Source organism: Emydura macquarii, unplaced genomic scaffold (assembly GCF_026122565.2).
Source record: "Emydura macquarii macquarii isolate MOO-44397 ecotype Brisbane River unplaced genomic scaffold, CSIRO-AGI_Emac_v2 contig_2365, whole genome shotgun sequence".
Classification (NCBI taxonomy): Eukaryota; Metazoa; Chordata; order Testudines; family Chelidae; genus Emydura; species Emydura macquarii.
The window spans coordinates 199,211-222,041 of record NW_027132502.1 but is presented as its reverse complement, the minus strand read 5'-3'; the positions used below and the strand labels follow the sequence as shown (position 1 = coordinate 222,041).

The window sequence follows — 22,831 nt, the reverse complement described above, 5'->3', positions numbered from 1 at the left end:
CTTCTTTCTTCTCCTCTCAACCCGTCCTGTCTTTCCCTTCAAGCCACTTGTGTGCGCGCGCAGAAAACCTCCACGAAACCATTCCCCTCACCGGCGGCTCAATGCATCACAGCTACCCACGTCAAGCGGCTTCCACAGCAAATATACATTCCTTGGCCTCACCTCCTTCTCCAGACCCCGCCTCTCCATGCCAATCTGCTCCCGCTCCCCACCGGGCACGGTGTATGCCCCCGCCCCTCACCCACTTGCCTTCTTCCATGTGGCCACCTGCACCGGGAACTGCCCGTCTCCCAGGCCTCCTCCCTCCTGAGATCCTTCTTGCAGGTGCCTCGTGCTCATAAAGGCAAAGGTGTCATGGAACAAACAAGAGACCTGCTGGACTTCATTGCTCCGTCAGCCACTTCCTGCCCATCTCTTTTGTTCCTCCCTCTTAGTCTGTCTGTTGTCTATTTAAATGTCGAGCTCTGAGGGGCAAGGGACCCTGTTCTTCTATCTGGCAGTAAAGCACCTGGCAGGGTCTCGCTACAGCCACGTCAGTGGCCAGCAATTCTGAAGAGATTTGCATGACCTGGGAGACAGCTAGCAGGACACGGTGCATTTCATCTCCAGGCCCCTGCTTTGAATCTGTCCCTTCTCAGGGGCGACGCGAGCCCTCTGTTCTGAAAGCACAACGAGGCATGACCACCAAACGCAGATCTGTGGTGTGCGCCATTTAACTGGCCCCATCTAGTCGGGCCACTGGTCCCTGGAGTTGGGCCAGGGTGCAATGATGAGGGGCTGAGCATTTTAACTCAAATCTTCCCCTAGCTAGAGCTTTATTGCAGGGGTCTGGGCTCGCCCAGGTTAACACCAGCTTGCAGCTGGAGTCCTTTGCCACTTCCCTGCTATGGCACAAACTCGGAAAGCCTTCCTCTGTTTTCCTGCCCGGTTCTGTTCCATATTGCTGCAATGATTCAGCTGCCCAGATATAATACATGGATAGCAACAGCTGGGAAAAGTGACATGTGCATTTATTTAACCACTTGTAATCTAAGTACACCTGATCTTGTAAGCGATTGATTTCGCCCTGTTGCTGCCCCCATTGACATCACTGGCAAAACTCCCAGTGACTTCAGCGGGCAGCAGTTTCTGTGTCAACAGCAGAGTGCATCCTAGCAGGCCATGCAGACTAAGCACAAACCACAAAGGTGGCGATGGAAGAAGCAAGTGCAAAGAGACTCATTGTTCCAGGGTCTTTGCACCTCATCTCAGTTGTGGATACTGATTTTTATTGAAGTCCATCTAGTACACGTCAGGCATGCTCGGAGACTGAACACAGTCGTCAGCCCAGACAATCGCACACTGACATTACATCATCTCACTTGCCCAGCTATCACGTTGCTGGTATGGGTGTGGCTCTCCTCACACGTGAACTTGTGGCAGTTCTGTAAAGGGGACCAGAATCAAAACAGGATGGGTTAAAAACTTGCCTTCTGCTGCCTAATGTTAAGAAAAGAACGCAGGGGAGATCGTGAGCCTGATGCTCTCTCTAGTCCCTTGTATAGTCATGTGGGTGTCCAAGGCTGCCAGTCTGATCTGGAAGCATCTTACGTTCATTTTGCAAAGGAGCAAAAGAAGATACAAGGTGCAAGGCGCAAGGCACAGGGAAATCAGGCCCCGTGTGAGAGCCTAGCCCATTTACTGCCACATTCGGGACACACTCGTCCAAAACTCTATCTTCTGCCCCACAGCCCTGCTTAGAATAGCACTAGCAAGACACACAGGAGACCTCAGATGTGATTTCTACCCCTTGGGAAGATATCTGAGCCACTAGCAATTATCTTCTAAAAGTCACGGAAGATGAGAGAGATTCCAGGGGACTGGAAGAGGACAGATATAGTGCCAAACTATAAAAAGGGAAATAAAGACAACTGGGGAATTACAGATCAGTTGGCTTAACTTCAGTACCCGGAAAGATAATGGAGTAAATAATTAAGCAATCAATTTGCAAACACCTAGAAGATAATAGGTGATAAGTAACAGCCAGCATGGATTTGTCAAGAACAAATCATATCAAACCAACCTAATAGCTTTCTTTGACAGGGTAACAAGCTTTATGGATGGGGTGGAAGCGGTAGATGTGGTATATCTTGATTTTAGTAAGGCTTTTGGTACTGTCTCGCACAACCGTCTCATAAACAAACTAGGGAAATACAATGTAGATGGTGCTACTAGAAGGTGTTGCATAACTGGTTGGAGAACCGTTCCCAGGGAGTGGTTAACAGTGGTTCACAGTCAAGCTGGAAGAGTATATCCAGTGAGGTTCTGCAGGGATCAGTTCTCGGCCCGGTTCTGTTCAATATCTTCATCTGTGATTTAGATAATGGCATAGAGAGTGCACTTATAAAGTTTACGGACGATAACAAGCTGGGAGAGTTGCAAGTGGTTTGGAGGATAGGATTAAAATTCAAAATGATCTGGACAAACTGGAAAAATGGTCTGAGGTAAAGAGGATGAAATTCAATAAGGAGAAATGCAAAGTTCTCCACTTAGGAAGGAACAATCAGTTTCACACGTACACAATGGGAAATGACTGCCTAGAAAGCAGTACTGCTGAAAGGGATCTGGAGGTCATAGTGGATCACAAGCTAAATATGAGCCAACAGTGTCCCACTGTTGCCAAAAAAGCAAACATCGTTCTGGGATGCACTAGCAGGAGTGTTGTAACCAAGACACGAGCAGTAATTATTTCGCTCTACTCCGCGCTGATTAGGCCTCAACTGGAGTATTGTGTCCAGTTCCGGGCACCACACTTCAGGAAAGATGTGGACAAATAGGAGAAAGACCAGAGGAGAGCAACGAAAATGCTGAAAGGTCTAGAAAACATGACCTATGAGGAAAGATTGAAAAACCTGGGTTTGTTTGGTCTGGAGAAGAGAAGACTGAGGGGCGACATGATAACAGTTTTCAAGTACATAAAAGGTTGTTACAAGGAGGAGGGAGGTAAATTGTTCTCATTAACCTTTGAGGACAGGAAAAGAAGCAATGGTCTTAAAATTGCAGCAAGGGAGGTTTAGGTTGGACATTAGGAAAAACTTCCCAACTGTCAGGGTAGTTAACCACTGGAATAAATTGTCTAACCTGCTCTTAAAAATCTCCAGTGACTGAGAGGACACAAGCTCCATAGGCAAACACCTGTCAGGGATGGTCTAGATAATTCTTGGTCCTGCCATAAGTGTGGCGGTCTGGACTAGATGACCTCTCGAGCAATGTTCTTTGACAGTAACTCTGTGTTGCCTTTACTATTATTGCAAATATTTATCTTAGAATAAAAGCACTCACTGCATGGAAAGTGTGATTTACTTTATGCATAGAAAGTTATCGTTTATAATTTATTTGAGACTATTATTTAAAACTGCATAAAACAAGTTTAATAAAATTATTTTACACATGACCTATGTAAATTATATAATCTGCCACTTTATTTGTTAATATAGATTAACATCAATAACAATTTTATTGTCCTGTAAAGGTACACTGAAATATAAAGAATGAAACATGTTCTCTATACTAAAGGATATAGAATCCAACAGAAAATGTGTATAAACCTGACAGTATTAATAAGAAATGTATCCAAGATTTTCAGGCTGAGAAGGTCATGATTTACTCCGCAGGATAAATCAAGCAAGTCCTTAAACTGTAACTTGGAAAACATCATGCACCCAATATATATTTGTAAATTGGAAAATGACGCAGGTTGCTACTAATTCACATATTTACGTAACTTCATTTTCCATTCCGTGTTTCTCTCTCACAGTCTACATTCTCCATGTGATGGGGCATCTGCCTCACACTGGCATGCAAGGGATTGATAGAGCCCTTGGAGGCTGTGCAGAAAGCACCCAATAGGAGAGGGGCTGTGAGGAGCAGCCTATCAGGGCCCAGCATGCCCATATAAAAAGAGCCACAGGGCAGAGCACAGTCAGTAGCTCCCTGGAGCTCAAGGAGGGAGGACTGCGTCTGGAGTAGACTGCAGCCTTTAGCACATTGGCTAGAGCAGTGCAGGCAGGAGTCCCGGGAGAGGAGAAAAAGCCTTACAGAGGGGCTGCTGAGACGAAAGAGCGGGCTGTGGCCTTGGGGATGTAGCCCAGGGAAATGCAGCGATAATAGAAGCAGAGGGGTGCAGCAGAAAGCTGTGATCCACAGCATCCCTGGACTGGGAACCGGAGTAGTGGGCGGGCCTGGGTCCTCCCCACTCGCCACTGGGGAGTGGCAGGACAATTGACTGCAGTCGCTGTGGCAAAGTGGCCAGACTAGGAGATAAGCTCTTCTGGGAGGGGAGAACATAGACATTGATATGGCCGGAGGGTGGAGCTACAAAGAGGAAGCTGCAGTTCCTGAGGCGGCAGGAGGGGTGGTAGGCAGACTGCGGAGATTGCGTGACAGTGTGCAGACCGCGGATGGGGACGCAGGCCTCTAGCTAATCCCCAAGACAGCCAGCAGTGGTGCCAGCCCAGCAGTGAATGATGCGCATTGTGACACTCCAGCTATTGGGTCCTGGAGTGAAACCATTCTGGGGCACTTATGGCTGGGGCAGTCTTCTTCCATGTACATGAGCGAGCTGATGTAATGCTAGCACGGGGCCTGACGAAGCAGGCAGAGCAAATAGTGCCACGAAGGACTCAGCATTCATTGCCATGCCACATGATGAGCAAAAATGGCAAAGGAAAACCAGGACAAACATTTATGCTCAGATCTTTTTGTGTCAGACAGCTTTTTCGTAATGTGAAAGTCCCCTTCAGGGCATGGTGCACGGCCCAGAGGCTTGCATTATTTACATGGTATACTAGTGCCTTTCTCTTCGAAGGTGATGGGAGTCTTTGGAGCAGTAGTTCCTCTCATGTGTGCTCTGCCCCCCACAGCATTGTGTGTTCGTACTGCAGTAGTGCCTAGACGATCCAGCCAAAATTAGGACCCTCGTGTATTAGGCACTGTAGAAACATATGGTAACAGTGTCTGCTACAGAACTCACGGTCTTAAGCGACAGGCAGGCAAAGGGTGGGACAGGAAGCAGGTGCACAGATAGATGAAGTGACTAGCCCACGGACACGGAACAGCCAATTTGGCAGGGCTGGGACCCAGCTTTCCTGATTCCTGGGCCATTGCCCTGACCACTAGACCATGCTGTCTCTCTAGAATCGGTTGATCTTTGACCACCTGAAGCTATTTAGAACTCTACACAGCGGTGTATCACACATCTCACGGTATCAGACAGCCGCCTTACTTACCGGCTAGTAAGAGTTCTGGGGCCTTCATAGATACAGAAAAGCTGAAAATCCATTTTTTAGATCTCTCGCCACCAAACCAGGCACCTCATTTGAGAAGTTTTGGCAGCAGTGATAGCTAATGGGATACATAGACAGCCAGTCCCCATCACCTTCACTGTATCAGCCATCTTGCTCCCAAACATTCTGGGTACCAGGAGGGATGATGAATAAAAGGTGGCAGAATTTCAGGTCTAATCAAGAGCATCAAGGAAGCCCTCCGAACAACACCGCTGCACGTCTCGGTCCTGTTTTGAAAAGGCTGCTGGGCTAGAAGTACAATGCTCTGGATGTCTTAATCAAAAGGACCTTCTCTGACTGGGTCAGCAGCCTAACGCCTCATGTAGGATTTGCTGCGTAGGCCAAGGTTAGAAGGAAATCAAATAGCCGGGTCCCCAGCAGCAGAAGCAAGAAGCAGAGAGGCAGCTAAAAAGGAGCTGCAAAAAAAAAAAAAAAAGAAAAAAGAAGAGGAAGATGTGGGACCCAACTTGATTCCCCATTGACTCTCCATTGCACGACCAATTCCTGAGCTTCAACATGAGACACCTTTGGATTAGCTCTGGGCTCTGTTGCACACTGGCACCCAGGCCGCTGAAAGAGCAGCAGCAGAGCAGACAATAGTTACATTGAATGGCCCAGATCCTCTGCTAATGCAAATCAGCTTAGCTCCAGTGAAGCCAACGGTGCCACACTATTTACACCAGATGAGGATCTGCTCCCCTATTTGTATAACCACTAGCACCCACAAAGCCTGTTCTATGTATTAGCTAATTAACACTCACAGCACCTATTCCTGTTAATGATGACTTCGGCAAAGCAAGCCTATGTCAAAGGTGGGATTTCAACTCAGAAGGTCCTTGCTCTCGGTCACCCTGCCTCACAGTGTGAGGACAGCATTTCAATAGCAGGGAAGGAGCAGCGGCAGAGAGCGCTAACATGGCTGGGACGCATTCTCAGCAGACCAGAGGCCCCTCCATTTTGCAGGCACAGCATCCTGGATCTACATTTCCAAACCTTTCCAGGGCTTGTGTGCGATGGTCCCGATCTAGGGTGTACGTACAACTCAACCCTCGGACTAAAACAGAAAGCGCTCATCAATTCCGAGAGCAAATCCACAGCCTCTTTCAAGACGCTCAGTGTTAAGTAGTAGAGAGACAAGATGGGTGAGGGAATATCATGTACTGAACCAACTTCTGTTGGTGAGAGAAAGACGCTTTGGAGCTTACACAGCGCTGGGCTGCAGGACTAGGAAAGGAACACAGTGTCACAGCTAAATACAAGATCAAAGAGAGTTTAGTGTAAGCAGTCAGCACATCTTTTAAGGGACCATTCAAGGTGAAGTGGCCCATTAGCACCTCTAAGCCATAGGACAAAAAGGGGAGTTCGTGGGTTACAGATTGTTGTAATAATAAAGACCCTGGATTTATGGTTAAGACCACGATTTTTAGAGACTAGCAAAAGGTATGACTTTAAGCTCCCAGATTCGTCTTTTGAAAGCATTGTGCAGGTTTCCCTTGAGGATGAGGACTGATGGTCAGCTACAGAGCGATCACTTTGTGTTATCCCCCCCACCCACAGAGACACACCTGCGCGCAGGCAATAGCATTCATTGTCCCAGCTGACTTTCTGTGAACTTGGCCTGAAGAACACAGAGCCATGCTTACATGACATCCCCGGGGCACTAGTGGTTAAAGCAGGCAGCTGTAATTCTCCCCAGCAAGGAGGCAGAGGCTGGTGTTACCATGTTAGCTCCTGTTAATCCGGGATTACTGCGACACTGGCTGTTTTCATGTGGCACTGTGGAGATTAGGCACATGGGACTGAAGTCAGGTGTTTACATTTGTTTCTGCTCCGCTCTGCAGGAACTTCTGCCCTGTCCTCATTCCCCGGTCTCTGTGGAGTGGCAGTGGATAAAACACTGAGGGGTCTTGGGCTCTGCTCCCGAAGATCAAGAACAACTAGATTGTATCATCCAACAGTGAACCCTCTGGCCCATCGGAGGACAGCCTGGACCATCTGAAGCATCTCTCGAGGTATGGGCAATGGCAGTGCAAGCTTCCAGCCCATTCTGTCCCAGTCACACACCCCAATGGTGGCCTAACGGGACCACCTCAAGGACTGAGAGTTCAGTCTCCTGGGCAAGTCCCTTCCTGGGTATCCCTCTCCAGACACTGCCACCAGGGATGATAATTAGGGACACTGTGATGGTGTCTTTTGTTTTGTGGCTCCATCTCTGCTAGGAATGCTGAGACCCACCAACTCATTGCCCTTTGGAGCAGCCACTGGTTGGTAGCAACATTTGGCCACTGCCTGCTGAGGGCAATGCTGGATATATGTAACAGGCTATAGATAAGGTATCAGCAGATGGTACTCAAGAGGTTTGCAGGCCCAATAAAACTTCTCTCTCTGCAAATGGCTGCCTTGGTGCATCCCTACATCAGTTCAAAACACGATCCTCCTCGACCACATTAAAGTCAGTCTGGCAGGGGTTAACAAAGGTCCTCCAAGCCACCCACTGCTGTGAAACACAATAAAGGCCCTGCCCAGGCACAGGAAAACTTGAACTGAGGAGGACACACACACACTCGGTGGGACAGGAGGCAGGACACCATGATCTCAAGACCCTTTGTCCACAGTGCGAGCTTCCTTCCACCTGCAAAGCACCCACTCCTCCCTCCTTCAGCTCCTGGGAGTAGCTGATCCTGCTTGCCCTGCAGCTCTTCTTATATGGGCCTGCCGGGTCCTGATTGGCTGCTTCTCACAGCTCCTCTCCTATTGGCTGCTTCCTGCGCAGCTCTCTAGGGCTCTATTAAGCCTGCTAGTGTGGGTCAGATGCCCCCTCATAGGAGGAATAGGGTTTTTTCTACCAAAACAATTAATTGAAACCAACACAAATTTGTGAAATGTTGGTGTCCCCAAATCTTCATTTTTTGCCGAAAAATAAGTTGTGTACCAAAGATTCTCCCACCTCTAGTAGGCAGGTATTATGATACTCTCTTTACAGATGGGGAAAATGAAATTCAGATGCTAGCCCAAGGTTCATGACAGACCTCTGAACAGAACCCAGGAATCCTCGCTGCTACAAAACACTGTTTCTTTCCCTTTGACTGAGTGGTCTTAAACTAAAGACGGGCCATTAGACTGGGAGTAGCTTTGTGATTGTCAGAAACCCATTTACTCAAAGGCGGTGACAAATTTAACACCAGTGCTTGCATAAATCCCGCTATAATTGGACATTGCACAATTTTCAAAAGATGGGCTTAAAATAGAGCTCGAGAAGGAAAGCCTGTAACGTGTGCTATGGAGAAGAGGGAGCTGCATGAAATAAAATCGGCAGGCAATTCCAAAAGACTGGTGCTACATTAACCCAACAAAATAATAACGGGACAGATTGCCATGTTAATAATGCAACTTCTTGTTATATACGGTGGTCTCAGAACCAGCTTGTTGTAGTTACTGAGGCCAAGGAACTGTTCTTTCCTAATCTGGAGGTGCCACACGGAGATTTGAGTTGCATTTGCTAACACAAGACTTTGACGAACCATATGTTATTTCATCAAGAAATTCCTCATGCCAACTTCAGAGGAATGGCCAGTCAGGTACAGCGACAATGAGTCTCACAAACAGGAAAAGGCTTAAAAATATTTGTTTTGAATTTTTCTCCTTATCGTCATCCTGAAGTAATGCAAAATTTCTTCTTTTTTAGGGCATGAGCTTTTTAAATCTCTATTTTTTATCTAATCTATATAGACATTTTAACATGCCCATCATCTTGAAAATGGTCAGCACTTATTCTACATTGGTGGGTCATGAAACAGGAAAACCTAGGATAGGTAAGATAATAGGCATCTAGGACTGTACCTAGTAGCCAAACTACGCTGTCAGTTACACTGGTGTAAAACCAGAGTCACTTCATTGGCTTTAATGGAGTTTCTCAAGAGTAGACTTGATATTGGTGAACGTCTAAATTTTAAGTTAGACTGTGTAGTTTCCTTTCACTTGCTTTTCATATGGGAACAAAAGGACTTCAATTTACAGTATGGAACTTCTCCACTGTATGACACAGATGCAAATAAAAATATTTTAAAAATTGAAGAGTTTAGAAATCAATGAAAACTGACTTTGTCAGTGTCAAATGCACCAACATAAATATCTGGAAGAGAATGTGCATTAGTTAATGTGTCTTTCTAAAATTTCAACAGCACTGCTGGGTAGTAATAAGAAAAATATGAATTTCAATAGCTGGAAAATGTCTGAAGACCTTGACTTCAGCCTTCAAATGAAGAGATCAAATGTGTCAAGAGTGCTATACAAAGCAGATCTTGCTAGGGAAGCTTATTCTGTTCCTCTCACAACCCAGTTTGCTGCAACGGTTCATTAATATCAAATTAAGAAATCCAAGTCTCCTTTTATATATACACAAACATTTTTCTTTACAGCACACTAAAACTTGCTGGATTGTGCTTTATTTTCACCTGGCTTGTTCTCGTTGCTGTTTTCTTCTGGCTTGTGGTAGCTTGGTGTCATTAACGTTTTATAAGGCTGAGTTTCTAGGTTTTGTTTTTTTAAACCAAATAGTGATCTGGCATTTTACAGCCCTACAAGTACACCATGGAACAGAGTTCAAGGGCTTTGAAATGAAGGATGAATTTTACATTAATCACCCTTCTTCCATACGTAAGATTTCAGAACAGTCGGACATATTCAGCACTCTCTCAAAAATGCTCTCTCTTTCTCTCTCTGTTATCGAAATAGAGTAACTGTTTTCTTAGAATATTTCTGGCTGATGCCCCCTATTTCATTTAATATGTTTAAAAGCCATTGCTGAAAGATACCCACAACTGTAGATTAGTTAAGTTTTATCGTCAAAGAAGCAGCCTCCGTTCCCTCCAGACAGACAGCTGTTGCCAAACACATGCTTTCAGGATCCCACATGAATAAACAATGAAGCACTCAGAGGGCTGTCCTTGAAGATGTTTGGCTGACAGTAGTCTATCCAAGTGCTGAACCTAATAAATGATCCATCATTGAAACTGCCCTATCATATCCATCAGTACAGACTAGAGCCAGCCTCCAGCTACAGAATCTGGATCCACATTTTGAATGCCCCGAAGTCTGGGGGAGGGTCAGAGCTGGGAAAGGGGTTGGTGCATCGTGTAAAAAGGGGCTATTTGCAAAATTCAAACCAGAGTTCAGACTGCCAACCCTTCCAAGCCAAGGGGGTCCATCCTCCAGAATAAACCAACGCCTCTCCACAACATGAACTCTGAAATTCAGGAACAAAATTCTACATTGGACTCACTATGGAACGGCCCATTTCCAGGTAAACACTTGTCCATTCTTTCCAAAGGGCCCTCAATCTTGCCAACCTCTTCTGGAGACCATATGACACTCAAGTAAAGTGTTTTTACATGAATAATACATCACCAGTGACTGAGAAGCAAAAAGACTTTCCCCCATTCCTATTATGTCAATATAACATTCAGCATTTTTTACTGTTCTTCATAAATCTTTTGGGTAGGATCATCCAGCCAATTAAACTCCATCTATCGAAGACTGAGGGATAATAAAACTCATCTGAATCAAAGGTTTGGGCTGGGGCCGGGGGCAAGATTGGAATCAAAGACAGAGAAATGCCATTTTTAATATTGTGGCAAACAGCCAGTTTCTCCCTAGTAGGTCTCACACCTCAACCCCTTGTAGGGGGCCAGGGAGTCCCCAGTACCCCAGTCTCCCCTTTGAGGTACCTTGCTCCAGCTTCCTTCTGCTGGCTGGGGCCAGGGGTTTTCTCCTTCTGTAGCTGCAGAGAAGCACTGTCTCCTGACCGAGGGGTGGCGTTTCTCCTCCAGCTGCTACCAGCCTTCTGGCAGCTTCCTCCTCCTGTGCTTCTCCCCCTCCCTCTAGGGAAGGCAGGTTTAAGTACACCTGGGCTAGCCCTTCATTGGGTCCAGGTGTCCCTAATTGCCCTGCAACAATCTCTCCCTTGCTTGCAGGAACCAGGGCTTTAGGCATTCTTGGGCTCACACTCTGGCCCTGGTATGCCTTTGTGCAGCCCTCTGGCCTGACTTTATGACAATATGAAGAATTATAGTTCCCAATGTTAGACACACAAAGTCAGCAATCAAGAAGAAACTCAATGACAAGGTATTAAACACAAGGCAAAAACTCTCAGCCTTTACCCCACACACACTCCAACCAACACGGCTCAACAATACATGCTGCACTCTCACTCCTATGTCTCCTAACTCCGCTGAGCAAACAGTCATCACCCCCGGCCACCAAATCCCTGCTGTAACATCATGACATGGTAAATGTACAGTTTAATTCAACCTAAAGAAAAAGCTGTAGCATTCAGTATATACCCCGCATTTGCATCATATCAGCAGGTTTATCCACCGCGAAGCCAGGGAGGGGAAACTCAGAGAACTAATGTGATGGTTGCTCTATTGGTGGCAATAAAAAGAAAGTGCTTAGAAAAACTGGTGCATAGGAACTATAGAAAAAATATGAAATGAATACTGACAGGAAGAGAGTAAACTCCTGGTTCTGTCATTTTAGAGTAATATTATGCATTAAAATCTCTATACTTTGATCAGTGAAAGCATTAATTATCATGTCCATCAGGAAAATCATTATTTTCAAACTGTCTTTTACCATGCTAATGAATATCCAGTTTTAGTTTGGATTAGATGAGATAGATTCGATAGATAGATGATAGATAGGAATGGCTCTTGTTTAATTAGTCATTTTATGGATAGCTGCTCAGAAAATCTCACTTACATTTCTGGATCTGTAAGTGAATCAATTATGCAACAAAACTGCATGTTAATTACGTTACTTAAATGACTAGTCCTAATTTAATATTTGAGGAGCCATTTTAAAGTACTCAACATTTCATAAAGGCTAAATGTAACCCTTGTGTTTCCAACGCAGGAAGGAGGAATTTATCAGCATTTTCCAGGTACGTTGATGGGATCCAGAAGGCTGAATCCTCTTTGAGCAGAGAGGGGAAAGTGCCGATGAGGGTTCCCCCTTCCACTCTGATTTTATGTCTGTTTGGATTTTAGCGTCTGGAGGAGTGAAATCCAAGGAGGTGGTCATCTCTGCCTCCTAACCTGAACCAGCTCCTTTGGTTAACTGCCACCTAGAATGCAACATTCAACTCTTCCAAGCATCATGACGTCACCTAGTCTCTTTCTGGTCCTTTTGCAGTAGAGGCTCACCCACTGTATTCTAATAGCTTCAAAAAAAGACCACCTGAGTCACCTGGGGCCAAAGGTGTTTCAGACTGAGGACTATCAGCACATGGCTCAGCGCGCCGGGGCCGCGTGTCTCATTGGCTTGCCGCTAGCCAGAATGCTGATCAGTCCCACATACAATCGAGTCCCTTGGAATCATTTTTCAGCCCTCCCAGACATTTTGCATTGATTTTCACTATCACAGGATTGCAGTGAGTTCACCTGGTCTTTCCAGTCTGACCCCACACATGGCGATCAGTGAGACCCTGAGCACCAGCCAACCAGCCCAGCACCTGAGAGAGAGAATGGCTCAGAGCCCTGGCCCTCCCCGTCCAATGTCCCATCTCCAGCCATGGCCACCCCTGGAAGTTGAGTAAAAAACACCAAACAGATTACGCAGGGGTGGGGGTGGGGAATCCCTTCTGACTCCTCTGGCTGAAACGCTGAAGCCATGAGCTTTAGAGACATGAGACATAAACCAAAAGCGAGTCCGAGTGCTGCTGAGACCTGCTGCACCATCACAATCATCCCTCTCACACCACCCCGCTAGCTCAACACCAGACAGGCAAGCGGCAGGCCAAGAACGCCCGTGACAATAACAGAGGCAGATCCGGGCACCACATTTTGGATGGATAACCTATGGGCTGAAAAATGCACTTTCAAGTCAACCGAAACTATTTGTGATTTCAGGCTGATTCAGCAACCAGCTTGGACAGGAAAAAAAGGTGTTTTTTTTCTTTTCTAAAAAGTCAACATGTTTCATTTTGACAGATTCAAAATGACACATTCCAACTTTGCATTTTGACACAGTGTTTCATTTTGAAAATTAGTGAGTTTTTTGGGGTTTTTTTTAAAAGAAAAGTTGGGTTTTTTTTAACCCAAAACAGAGCTATTTTGGATTTTCGTTTCAGCAGCAAAAACTGAAAATTTCCACGTTGGGACAGCCCGAAGCAATTCTCTTTCTTTTCAGATTATTCAGTTAGGCCACCGAACCGAAAAGTCAGTTATTACTCAGCTCTAAATATAGTGGAAGTACTTTGCACTTCTATAGTGCCTCCCACCTGAACGTCTCAGCATCTTTACACATGCTGCTGAATTTAACTTTGCAACACCCCCACTGAGGCAGGGAAACATCCTCCTCTCATTATACACGGATAGGGAAACTGAGGGTCAGAGAAGTGAGTATCTGTTTCGGAGGTCTAAACAGTCTGCTTCTCACTGGTGCTAGGAACTCACATCGACATGCTCAGCATATTGGAAAATCAGGTCATTTATTATGATACCAAAATAGGGATTTAAGTGCCAGACTTTAGACAACCAAGTTTAATACCGTGGGCCTGGGCAATGTGTCCCCAAATCACATGGCAAATTTGTAGTAACAAAGGGAAGAGAATCCAGCTCTCCTCACTGCCAGAGAACATCTCTCCTCGAGAAAGCATTCAGGAACTTGTGCAGTTTTAAACACCCCCCTGCCCAGAAACAGCCCCTGCCACCAGCCCCACCTGGTGAAACCGGAAATATTTTAGGGTGACTGAATCTTTTGTGAATTTCAATGATAATTTACACCATTTTTTAAGCTTAATTGCTTCTGTGCACAAAAAACGAACATATACTGGGATAACACAGCACTTCATGGCCTTTGCCCACACACTCTCAGCGGAGCTGCAGGCCTTGGATTAGCACAGAAGAACAGTTAGACTCCCTAATATCTTTTGCTATCAGTATATAAAGCAATGCAATTAAGAAGGATGCGCAGCAATGCAAAGAACCACATTTTCACTGTGTAGCGCTCGCCCCATACACAGCCTCTCTGCATCATTAGTATTTGTTGTGTTCCTTTGCGGTGTTTTGTCCAGTGTTGAAGTGTAAGCTGTTCAGGGCAAGGAATACACCCTTTATGCATCTACAAAGCACTTAATGCACATAGGCAGCAGTATAAAGAAAAATATCGGGCCAGACCCCGGGGTCTAGCAAAGGAGAGCTCAGAACAATCCAAAGGAACAAAAAAGGCAAATATGGCTTTACACCACCATGCCACTCCCCAGCCCTGGGGTGGTCCCCATGATGGCAGCCAGGGGCCAGCAGGGACGGTCTGGATATCCCCCATTTCCATGGTTGTGCCTCTTGTGCAGGCTATGGAAGACACTGCATTAGACTACAGCCGCTCTAAAGACCCTCCCGCGAGCAGGTCAGTCAACTTTCTACACGCAGAGCAGCACCGGGGAAGGCACCGGTGCCATACACCAATGCGTAGGACCACACACGCTGCGGCCGTGTCAGTACAGCAGAATCACAGCTTCCACGTGAAAAGGAAAAGTCAGTTTCTAGTCTTTATGGTTGAGAAGAAAAGTGACTCAAGTGTCAATGGCAGCGCCACCTGCCTGAGTCTGCAGGCAGCCTGAGACAATCCTTCTTGTCCCATCTCTCTCAATGGGGGGTTATTGCTCAGGAGGGAACCTTACCAACTCCACCTGTGTGGGGTAGGTGGAGAAGAGCACCGCAGGTCCTCCCACAAGCAGATATATCCCAAAGGCTGGGGTAAATCCAGGAAACTCTCTCCTGCCACCCTGCCCCTCTGGGCCTGGCGCGACTCCTCCTGTGGAAAGAGGGGCCCCTGCTGCTATCCCTGCCCCATGGGGAGGGAAGGGACACCCAGCCACCAGCACTGCCAAGCGGGGGCCCACGTTGGAGTGCTCCCAGGAGGCCAGAGTGCCTTGCTGGAGGCCCGGCTGCCCTAAAGCACTGGCCAGCGGGCAGGATCCAAACTGCAATGAGTCATTTCCCCCTAACGTTGTGCCTCAGGCCCGGGGAAACGCTGCCTAGCCATGAGGAGCTGCCCTGCCTTCTCCCGCACCACTGGCATTGTGAGGCAGGGTCTGTCCTACCATCCCTAACACAGCAGACAGACAGACAAAACCATTGCCCCTGGGGACAAAGGCAAATCCACACCCTGGCTCTAACCCTGCGATGCTAACTCAGTCCAGACTCCCCAGCGCTGTACCATGCTAGGTAGCCTGTCTCCTGGCTGACTACTTTCTTTCCAAACCTTGAAGTCCAAGCAGTACCACGCTTATTCTTTCAGCTCCATGTTAACTCTTGTTAGTTCCAGCAGATCTCTGCTATTGGGGTGCCTGCTGCGTCCCAGAGGAACTGCTGCCGTGGAGGGATTGAGAGGATAAGGATCAGGTAGCAAAGAATAAAACAAAATCCCCACCCACTTTGCTGAATATTGCACAATCCCCCCCTCCCCGGTCTAATTCACTTTATGAGACAAAAAATACTCCCCCGCTTTCCCTCACTGGAATGTACTGGAAAAGAAGCCGTGCAAAATCTGACGGGGTCAGACAAAGGTTTAAGCCTAGAGGGAGCTTAGAGCCAGGGGCGATATGGGGCTGCACCATTCCAGGTGCCACACTTCCCCCCGCCTTGCTGTGCATGAGACGTTATTCACCTTTTGGGGGTGCAACTGATTTCCCCACCTGGTGCCTGGAGAGCTCAGCTAGCTGGCGCATTTAGGGCAGAGTCCCGACTCAACCCATGACCCGCCCCACCTGGCCCATTTAGTCACGAGGCTGGGTACACAGGAGTGCAGTGCCCCAGGGGTACCTCCATGCCCAGAACTGCAATCTGAGCAGCTCCCGCACAGCGTAGGAGCTGGGCCCTACTTCCACTTACTACCCCCTGTGCAGACGTATTTGGGCTGAGGACTGCGGCCCAGTCTCCAGTCACTCCAGGAAGACTCTCACTGAGGAGCATGGCTGCTTTGAGCACCTCCAGATCCCAATAGAGTCCAGGAATCTGCAAAAGTGGAGGTCTATGAGCTTCCTGGAGCATGGGGTACAAGCCGCATCCAGAGATATTCCATGTTGAAGCTGTTGCTGGTCTGGTGTCGCAAGACATCGGACCAGGAGACTTCAATCTGACCGCTAGGGGCATTGAATTCAGGGACTGGGCTGGTGGTTTTCTACACTCCCTGTTCTAATATCAGATGATGGTGAATGGTGACTTTAATCAGCACAGTGTGTGCTCTCTCTCAGGTCTGTAGAGCACTGGCTGTGAACGTATGCTCTCTACAACACCCACGGGTAGGTGCAGGGGAAATGGAACTGTTGAAGACAAAAGATGACATCAGAAAGGCATCATCAGCAGGGGAACATGAACAGCAATGTCACGATCATACCACACAGGACAGTATGCGTGGAGGCTCACTTGGTAATGGAAAATAAAATGCAAACGAGTCCCCTACTCCAGAGCAATTCCCTTGGATGTGTATTTAGGGTCAGACACAAAGACCACGGGCGCGGAGGTGTTTTGTATACTCCCTCTGGGCAGTGACCCTGCGCTGTGCTTGCCACACACAGACACACAATAAGGCTCTTTCCCATGCTTGACTTGTGTACATTAGGCCTCAAGGGGAGTTTTGCCAAAGATTTCAGCAAGACCAGGATCAGGACCCTACACTGACCAGACATCCATCTTCTTTGGCACATCTCCACTGAGACACCAAGGTTCCCTTTTTCCTTAAACTTCTCTCTGCTTTGGACCTGTCCAGTTCTACGGGTTTGGTTGCTGGTGGCTGGCTCTGCCTGGGCTCCCTTTTACATGGAAGATTAAGCCCAGAAAGCCTCATTTTCTTCAGCACTGAAGATTCTAGTCAGAGGAAACTGCTGCCAGTTTTCTGCAAAAACAACGTAGGGCCATGATCCTGCTCTGACTTATCGCCCCACGTGACCCTCCACTGACGCCAACAGCCCCTGGAATTCCGACTGCAATAAAACACATCTTGCAAAATTACAAACACAAGAATCAGCATCTCCTGCTCAGTAGCTCTCTGCTCCAAAGCCCAGGGGTGGCTGTGTTACAATGGGTACGTTTGCACTAGAATGGAGTTCAGTAACTCTGGATCAGGTGGGGCTGTCATCACTAGAAAGATGCACCCTATCTTGCAGTCATTCCCATTCCACCCCCAATTATGTTAGGCCCATCAGAAATTCCACAGCGAGCCGCCAGTCTGTTGTTGTAGTGCATGACACTGCAGAGACTGTATTCTTTTTAAGACACAGGCTTTTCATTTTTTCATCAACCACGCATACAAACAGCACACGTACAAGAGGTATCGGTGCCACACACCAGTCCATCACAGAAATAATGGGCCAGTTCCGTAATGGAGGCTGCGTGACTGCTTTGAGTTCCCAGTCTAATCAGATCTTTGCAGATTTTTTTTTTTTTTAAACAACACACTTACCTGGGCTCAAACCCTGGTAATTCTATTGGTCACAGCTCCCTGGTAATGGCATTTTATAGGAGATGCTGTCTCTCCATGACTGAAATAGCTGCCTGCCTTAATCAGCATATGATCAGATAGTTCCACTCGGAAGATTTACAGCCCTGATTGACAAGACAGTTATAAAAACACAACTGGGTTTTAAATGGAGCTAGTTCAGGTCTGGGCAATGCATGCAGTATTGTATTACACCAGTCTCTCTCATTTCCCTTCAATTAATATACTCCCTATTCTTGCTCTTCTCTTACGTATATCATTCAAAGCAGCTCCCAGCCTTGTGTTGTAGAGGGGAGCTGGCAGAGAGGGTTAAGCTGGAATGGCACCGACATGCCATCAATATTGCATGAGTAATAAACATTGAGAGATTCAGAGTTCAGGTACCAGTTGAAGGTACATGTATGCTATCTGTGCAGTCATATAGGCAGGTGTGTGTGTATCCGTGGAGAGATGCGCACGCCCAGAGTGGATGAATGGGTGCGGATGGTATAGAATGGGTGTGTGTTCACACGCACACTAGCTAGCTAAGCAGAATGGAAGGACACACTGGTTCCTGGAGGAACGGATTCACCGGCACGTTCAATCTTCATGGCATTTCAGCATGTCGGGGTGGGTTCAGTCTGCAGCAGGAGGCGGACACAGCCCCCCAGCTCTGCTCTTTCCATTCCGGCAGACGGAGGGGTTTATATCTAGAAGTCTCATTCTGACATGCCTCCAGGTATTAGAAACCCCCCACCCGGTGTCTGACGGCAAAACCCAGGGCAGCCCTCAGACTGATGACGTAAATCCGTAGCATTAAGGGCACAAATCGCCAGCTCACATCTGTCTGACCAGGAAAAAAACCAACACCCCCAATCCCCACGCTGCCCTCGGCCGCCGAGCCGGGCAGCGGAGCAGGGACTGTCCTGCGCTCCGGTGCTGCAATGAGCGATGTGCGAGGCAGAGCCATGCACCGGGCCCCGGCACTGCGGTCTTTTCCTGCCCACCAGCCGCACCGAGCCCCGGGCCCGGGCCCCGGCCACCTACCTTTGCCTTCCATCGCCGAGCCGTGCAAGTCTCGGGAAGTTGCAGGGAAGTTGCGGGAAGACGCGCGCCTTGCAGCCCGTCCTCTCCAGCGAGCCGTGCACCGCCTCCTGCCCCCTTCCTCCTCCTCCGAGGACAGGCTCTCCCGGCGCGGGGAGCTGCAAGCAAGCAGAGGGAAGAGCGCGTCAGGCGCGGGGCTGGGATACCCACGGGGGAGATGCTCGGCGCGCGGCGGGCGGGCGGGGGTACCTGGAGCCGCAGCCTGGAGCTGTCCGCGGGTCTGGTGCTGCAGGTGCAAGTGCCAGATCAGCCCACGGGGCTGGCGCTGGTGGATGCACGGCAGATCTGCATGGGAGCCGCTGCGCATGCCCAAGTTGTCGTGTTTCCCCCCCCCCCCCCCCCTCCCAGCCCCATGCACGGCTCAGCCCATCGCTCTCCCTGCTGAGCATCATTTGGTCCCAGAGATGCTCGGCTAAAAATAAAGCCCGGCCTGGATCTTCAATGCAAGCAAAAAAACAAAAAAACAAAAAAGGTGGAGTGGATTGGACTGGCCTGTCCCTCACCCTCAGCGGAGAGCTGGGCCCCAGGCTGCGGGTGATATCTGCTTTCCCGCTGAAGGGTTTTAGTCGCTCTTTGGCTACTCAGCATTTGCTTTTTCTGGGAGTCAGATTTTCCTCCTAATTGCTACCTTGGCAGTTGACCTGTGGAGCCCGGAGCCAGCGCACACAGCCTCTCCCCATGGCAGGTGCTAGCGTGGTCTTGCATTTCTAGGTTCCTGAGACCAAATCACTTCTGTACCCCAGAGACAGCCACTTCTTTGTTATTATTATTATTATTTTTAAAGGATCTTAATGAGTCCATGCGCAGGGAGGTTGAAGAGTTGCATGTCAAAGAAATCCGATGCACCGGTGCAGGGCAGGGCTCTGTGTATGTAAACGAATGAACATGCAAACACCGGGTTCATGCATCACCTGTTTTCAACATATAATTTGTAAACGTGTGCAGTTTGCTGCATGGATTGCTTTTTATATCCGGACTAGAACATTCATGGATGTTAAGCCCAGAAAGGATCATTATGATCATCCAATCTGAGCTCCTGCAGCACACAGGCGACAGCAATAACTACACAGCATTCTCGAAAGGGAACCGGTTTCCCTACCACAGCGTTAGACTCATCCTGTGTTCATTTTAAAACATGATTAAATAACTGTGGGCCAAAAGCATATCTGGGCCCAAACCAGATCCAGATTTTATGGGAGTTTGTATCTGTAACCTTAACTCTACCATCTCAGCTGACCCCCTATCTACACAGGACTTGGCCTAGCCAGCTCCCCAGATCTGAGCACATCCAAATCTTGGGCAATGCTCAGCTCTTGACTGGACCTAGTGTCACAAATACAAAAGTATCCTGAATTGGTCCAGAGGTTGATCGACTGGAGCGGCCTCTTACAATGCGCTCTGCAGTTCAGCAAACTTGGGCTTTGCCCGACTGACGCAGGAGCAGATGCCCGACTTCTGCAGAGGAGAGCGCAAGTGTGCGCAGAGCTGGGCGGACTCGGCTTCCACTGAAGTCAATGGTGAAACTCCTACTGGGCGCCGAGGTAGGCCAGTGCTAAGGGCTTTTGGGAATGCCGTCCTTGAGCTCTTCGGGAATTAATGGTCAGAGCAACTGAGAAGGTGGCAGCCAAGCCAGGAGACTTCTCAAAGGCAGAGAAAAGCAAAACCTGGGTCCTGCACCATATGGGTCATTGTAGATGATATCCAAGACGAGGCTGTGGCAGCCCAGTAGAGAAAGGGAATAGCTCCAACATTGTTAAATAACTAGGAAGCAGTAAGTGGACAGAGAACAGAACACGTATGCAACATATACAATAGTTGGCTACGGTTTGGACACAAAATGCCTTCTTCAGAGCCAAGAATATGCAATAGATTAAGGAGGAGAAACCTCATTTCTACAAAAGCTTCAGGAGGAGGAAATAAATGGCAAAACCAAAGTACCAGATCACACAGACAGTGGGTGTCCCTCCCTCACCTCATACAAATCAGAGCGAGACGCAGAGCAATCATCAGAGGAGCAGCCCATTCGGAGCAGGGTGTTTTACAAAGACCAAAGAGAACCATAGCCTTTGAACCCAGGACGTAATCGATTCCATTAAAACACAGTTCACAATGAAACAGCATCAAGATTATTCTGATAATATTCTTAAAAATACTAATTAAGGAGCCGTTACTGTACAAAAAATATTTGTTGAACATAATTCATCAAAAAATGGAAGGAGGAAGAATGAGAAGGGAGGAAACAATCACCAGATTGACTCTTGGAGTAAGGTGCAATTCAGGGAGCGCGAGTGCCAGAACTGCAACTTGCAGTAGAAAGTAAGAGCTTGAGACGTGAGGCCTAGTATAACAGGCCAGGTCTGAAGCCTGAGCTAAAGTAATGGTCAAGTCTGCTATAAAGCAAAAAGTCAGCAGAAGTCAGGCTGTGAACGCTGGCAAACTCACGGTAACTGGCAAGAACAGAGCTGGTATTACACACACATTCCAAAGAAGCGCTAGGTACAGAGCACTCACGCAAGCACATTCCAGAAAGGTACCAGAACATCCCAATACCCCAGAGATAACGAGGGCTCACTGACCCTCCGAATGACAATATGATGGATAGAGATGGTTTGGCTGAATCATCTGGTACAAGGTAAAAGGTGGTATCTTACCACGTCAGAGGGTGGCTACTACATACGTCCAAGGGGCAATATGCAACTCATTCATCTTAGTGTATAAAGGGGGGGTCTCAAAGGGAGTGTCTTTGTCTGGCCGAGTGAGGAACAGAAAGTCCCACTGTTTACTGAGCCAGTACCATTGTCCGGGTGCTTACATATTTTAAGTGCACCTGTAGCACGTATATGACGCTTTTTACCGTCCTCGATTGACAATAAACCTGGCCTCGTGCCTTTGTTGCTGATCTTATTGGATAATCCCGTTGTGGTTTGGTGTCCCGGTTATCTGTGCAGAGCTGGGACAGCATACACACCGGGAGAACACACACGCAGCCAACAACTGACAACAGGACTCAAGTGAACTTCCGGCAATTCCTATTATTCATTTTGTTTGTGAACATTTATGCAAAGACAATTCTGTTTGCATGAACGGTTTTGTGAATAAAATTAACAATGGCTTCATGAAGAGGGAAGGTATTTAATTCACTGACTGGATCACAAAAAACACTCACCAGAATTTATCCAGCTCTGGCTTTCACCATCGGTGGGAGCAGAACTTGGCTTTGTAACTCCAAACTCCACCATGCTAGAGCTCCAGCATCAACCGGCATCATCCCTTAGCAAGTGGTTTCCCAGAATAGTCGCTCCACCACTCTCCTCACCATTCTTAATGCTTGCTAGACTGGCACAAAGAAGTGCATTAGGTAGTCACTTAGGGCTTGATCCAACGCCCATTAAAGTACATGGGAGTCTGTTCCAGCAGCATTAATGGTAGTTGGATCTGACCCATCAAGTCCAATCCTGAAAAGTTTTGGATATATCTTTCAAGGTGCTGAGCACCACTATCTCCCACTGAAGTCAGTGGGAATCGGGAGTGCTCAGTTCCTTGCAGGATCAGCCCCTGGGTCTTGTGGGATCCATCGTACATTTGTACCTAATCATAATTTAATGCGTAACTTTATGCCAACTATTTTGCTGTGATTCTATTGAGTGCTCTTAGTCAGAAATACGGATGGTCAGAAGCATCCTGGATCCAGCAAGCAGAAGTCAGATGCTTTTATGCAGAACAGATGCAATCTGGATCTAAGCCAGTGGATAGATCTGTTTCAGCTGCACCCCTTTTGACTTGATAAAGAAAACAAAGTTAATTACTTCAGCACAGCCAATTAACTTGCTCTCCCAAAAACAGAATAAAAAGGAACATGGCAGGAGGTTCAGCTGGCAAATGACATGGATCACCTATGACAACAGCAAATACTCTCCCCACGCAAA

The 22,831-nt window shown here is 47.6% G+C and overlaps 1 protein-coding gene across 1 annotated transcript in view; it reads right to left on the bottom strand.

The window, feature by feature from the left end:
• FGF12 (fibroblast growth factor 12) overlaps window positions 1–19,214 on the bottom strand; it is a 239,711-nt gene extending 220,497 nt beyond the window's left edge. The window contains exons 1-2 of the mRNA XM_067561055.1: window positions 19,095–19,214; window positions 18,849–19,003 (exon numbers count right to left, since the gene is read on the bottom strand). Coding sequence (XP_067417156.1) covers window positions 18,849–18,861 — 13 coding nt within the window. The 5' untranslated portion in view covers window positions 18,862–19,003; window positions 19,095–19,214. The remainder of the gene's footprint in view (window positions 1–18,848; window positions 19,004–19,094) is intronic.
• Window positions 19,215–22,831: the final 3,617 nt, after the last annotated feature.